At 64.5% G+C, this 3,833-nt stretch overlaps 1 protein-coding gene across 1 annotated transcript in view; it reads left to right on the top strand.

The window, feature by feature from the left end:
- Positions 1-3,833, top strand: part of MICALL1 (MICAL-like 1) — a gene marked incomplete at its 5' end in the record, with an annotated part of 21,441 nt that overhangs the window by 8,607 nt on the left and 9,001 nt on the right. The window contains 5 exons of the mRNA XM_014530795.1: positions 1-80; positions 1,246-1,303; positions 2,104-2,498; positions 3,315-3,523; positions 3,812-3,826. The exon at positions 1-80 is cut by the window's left edge and continues 1 nt beyond it. Of these exons, the coding sequence (XP_014386281.1) occupies positions 1-80; positions 1,246-1,303; positions 2,104-2,498; positions 3,315-3,523; positions 3,812-3,826 (757 nt within the window). The remainder of the gene's footprint in view (positions 81-1,245; positions 1,304-2,103; positions 2,499-3,314; positions 3,524-3,811; positions 3,827-3,833) is intronic.

Raw genomic sequence — 3,833 nt, 5'->3', positions numbered from 1 at the left:
CGTGCCCCCGCCCCCCCGGCCCCGGTCCAGCCTGCAGCCTGAGAACTCGGTGGAGCAGGGAGGCGGCAGCCTGGTGAACGGTGAGCAGGGTCCCGCTGGGACGGAGCTCGCCGGGAGTGTGTGGTGTTTCAATGGACACGTGCCCTGGGCGTGTTGCTGGGGCCTGTGTGTGTGTGTGTGTGTGTGTGTGGGTGTGACTGTGTTTCCAAGGTCATTCATGCCACAAACAGTGACTGAGGCCGAGGGCACAGCTCGAACAAAGCAGGTGCATGCAGATGGTGCCCCAGGCTGCCCATGCTGTGTGTGTTGGGGTGTTTGTGTTCTTTTGTGAGTCTCGTGTGCTTCAGTTTCGGGGTGTCGGGCAAGTGTGCACGGTGTGTGCCTGTGTCCCGACTGCATCCGGGACTCCGTGTGCTCGGCCAGTTTACATACTCCATCGGGTGATCTCCCTCTCACGGCAGCCCATGTCCTTGTCCGACGTCTGACCAGGGAGTGCTCAGGGGCGGGGACAGGCCCGGGTGTGTCCCTGGTCAGGTGGGCCCCCGGGGGGCTCTGTTCAAGGCCCTGATTGCAGGACTTTCCCAGATGACCTGCCTGGCTCCGTGAGCTCATGCAGGCAGGGCTCCTGGGCACCTCCGATGTGCTGGGCGACCTTCTCACCTGCTCAGGGAAGTCCGTCAGGCGAGGAGGGCCCGTGGGTCTGGGGCAGAGGCTCCCTCTGGCTGTTCGGTTCTGTTCTGAGCTGGGCACTGGGACAGAGATGGTGCTCACCTGTGTGTGCCTTTGTGGTGTAGCCAGTCTCCGGGGGGACCCGGGCACAGGCGGGTTCAGTAGATCCTGAAGTCTGTTAGGAGGGGCAGCGGGGCTGCTGTGGGTTCAGGAGGCCTCCAGGAGGAGGTGGTGCTGGGTGCATGGAGACGTTTCCCGTCCACACGGGCAGTGTCTGAGGGCACTGGGTCCCCCTTCCCAACTGAAATGCAAATGGGGTCTCAGCTGCCCTGTCCTTTCCTTTCGACCTACTCTGCCTGTCCCCTCTGGGGCTTATCTAATCTCCCTGAGCCCTGGGGTGGGAGGCGCGAGTGTGCAGTGAGGTTGCCATGGCCAGCTGGAGTCCGTGACCTGCCAGGTAGGAAGGAAGGGCACTCGTGGTGAGGCGGTCACTCTGGCTGGTGACCCGGCTGCCCCACTGCGCTGCCCAGCCCACAGAGGCCATGAAGGCCTGCCTCACCCTCCTTTCCCATCTAGGAAGGCTGCACGAGCCCCCCGTCCCCAAGCCGAGAGGGACGCCCAAGCTGTCAGAGAGGTACGCCGGCCCTGGGAGGCTCTCGGGCCCTGGTGGTGGGGATGGGGGGCTCCTGGGACCCACTCTGTACCCCCCCAAGCATGGGAGGGTTCATCTCTGGGTGGGGAAGGAGTGCTGTGCCCACATCCCTTCCTCCGAGGCTCCCCGGGGGCCCCTGACCTGTGGGCAGCAGTGCCAGATGGAGTCACCCACCTCTGCAGTCCCCTTGCCTCTCCTCGCCTCTGCTGCCTTTGTGATGTGGGGGGCCTGGGCCAGCTCACTGAGCTGGGAGGATTGGCAGGCAGGTGTAGGAAAGGCCGGCACAGCGCAGCTGTGTACCTGGCTCAGCTCTTCCACCGGGGACCCTGCGTCCCGGGTGAGGACATCTGGGATGTCCCCTGTGGTGTGGCAGCCACAAGAGTAGCTAAGACTCGGCGAGCGCTTGCTGCGAGCCAGGTGTGGTGCCCGCTGGACCCGTCCCGTGACCTGTGGGGGAGGCTCCCTGCTGTCCCTTGTCCCGGGTGGGAGGCGGTGCAGAGGCCGGGCGACTTTCTGTGTCACCGAGTGAGCCCCTGTGGGTCTTTCCTGGGCTGGGCTGTGTGGCCTGAAGGTTCACCCCCTCTGGGCCTCTAGGGGTCCTGGGGGATGTGACTGTCATAGTCCGTGTCAGCCTTCGGCCCAGACTGGCCTCACCGTGCTGGGGGCGGGAGGGGAGGAAGCGCCGTTTCTCATCCGTCCCCTTGGAGATGGACTCCGCGCTGTGCAGAGAGAGGAGGGTGCTGCCCCTTCCCTCCTGAGGGTTCCTGCCTCCCGCCCGACAGGACGCCCGCCCCCAGGAAGGACCCTCCCTGGATCGCACTGGTCCAGGCAGAGCCAAAGAAGAAGCCAGCCCCTCTGCCGCCGAGCAGCAGCCCCCGGCCGCCAAGCCGGGACAGCAGGCGGGACAGCAGGCGGGTGGAGAATGGAGGCGAGGAGGTGGCCCCCAGGAGCCCGGCGGCGGCTGGCCTGGAGCCCAAGCCCTACAACCCCTTTGAGGAGGAGGAGGCAGAGGAGGTGGAGGAGCCCCCTGCTGCACCCAGTCTGGGCACCAGCCCTGCCCAGGCCCAGCCGGAGTCCACACCCAAGTCCCTGCACCCCTGGTACGGCATCACCCCCACCAGCAGCCCCAAGACCAAGAAGCGCCCTGCCCCCCGGGCGCCCAGCGCATCCCCGCTCGGTGAGTGCGGTCCCTGGAAGCTGTCCTGACAGTCGGAACTCGGGTCAGGGCCGGGAGCGGGCGTGGTTCAGCAGGATCCCTCTCGGCCAGGTGCCAGGTGGTTCACCTGTGTCCCCTCATTTATCCTGGAGCTAACCTGTGAGAGAGGTACCCTACCCCCATTCGCAGGTGGGGAAACCGAGGCACAGAGAGGGTAAGTGATTTGCCCAGGTCCTCACAGCATTTAAGCAGCGGAGGCAAGATTTGAATCCAGGCCCTAGACTCTGCGTTTAGCTCTGTGGCCCCCTCGCAGGTCTGTTGTGAGAGTCCTCGGGTGCAGTGTTGAGCACAGCATTGGCTCCCGGGAAAGCGCATGGCAGGGCTTAGCTGGCCTCTAGTGACAGCCTCACCAGTCACTCCCCTCCGGGCGCCGCTGACAGCCTCGGGCTCTGACCTGGCTGTGTGACTCGGCCCTTGTGACTTTGAGCAGTTCCTTCCCTGTGTCTGTCCTCGTCTGCTCATCCGGGAGCTGGTGGGCGCATGCCCTCTGCCAGCGCTCCCGCCCCTCCAGGCACCGGCTGGCAGTCTTCTTAGCCCTGGGCCCAGTCACCTTCCACCATGGCTGGGGGCCGGCTGCCTCCGAGACCTCAGGGGAGCCCCTCAGACTGGGGGGCCTAGAGCTGGTTGGAGATGATCAGAGGCAGGTGGTCTGGGGTCCCCACTCTGGCCCTGCTGGAGCCCTGAGACCCCCTAACTGAGCCAAGTGGAGGTGGTGGGCGGCGTGGGACGCAGACAACGAGACGAGCTCTGAGGCAGACTCACTGGGTTCACCCCCAGCTGTTGCCGGGCAGTGCCTTCCTGCTGCGCCTGCTGCCTTATATGCAGATGACGACACTTGGAAGCGTATTTCAGTGGTGCAGGCAGAGCCTGGCCCAGAGCTGGCCGCCACGAGGCTGCGGCTCCTCCGCTCCTGCTGCCTCCCTCCCTCCCCGGCTCCTGGTGGAGCCTCGCCTTCCGTGTTGTCTGCGCCTCCCCTCCCCTGGCAGGTTTGCCTTTTTTTTTAAGGCTAAAATTTTCATTTATTTTTATTTTTCCCCTGTTTATTTCATTTTTGTTTGTTTGTTTTCAGATTTGCCTTTTAAACTTGGCTTGGGTTGGCTCAGATGTGGGAGGGGAAGTGGAGGTGGTAGCCGTGCTGGGTCAGAACAGGAGAGGCGGGTCCTCGGGGCCGGGCTCCATGTGGACGTGGAAGGACATGGTGGCCGAGGCCACCGCAGGCCTGTGGAGAGGGACCGTGTTAGGCGTGGCGCCCACTTGCTCATCTGTTTGTACAGCTCTCCACGCCTCCCGCCTCTC

Source organism: Myotis brandtii, unplaced genomic scaffold (genome assembly GCF_000412655.1).
Source record: "Myotis brandtii unplaced genomic scaffold, ASM41265v1 scaffold78, whole genome shotgun sequence".
Lineage (NCBI taxonomy): Eukaryota > Metazoa > Chordata > Mammalia > Chiroptera > Vespertilionidae > Myotis > Myotis brandtii.
This window is presented reverse-complemented; position numbering and strand designations above follow the sequence as displayed.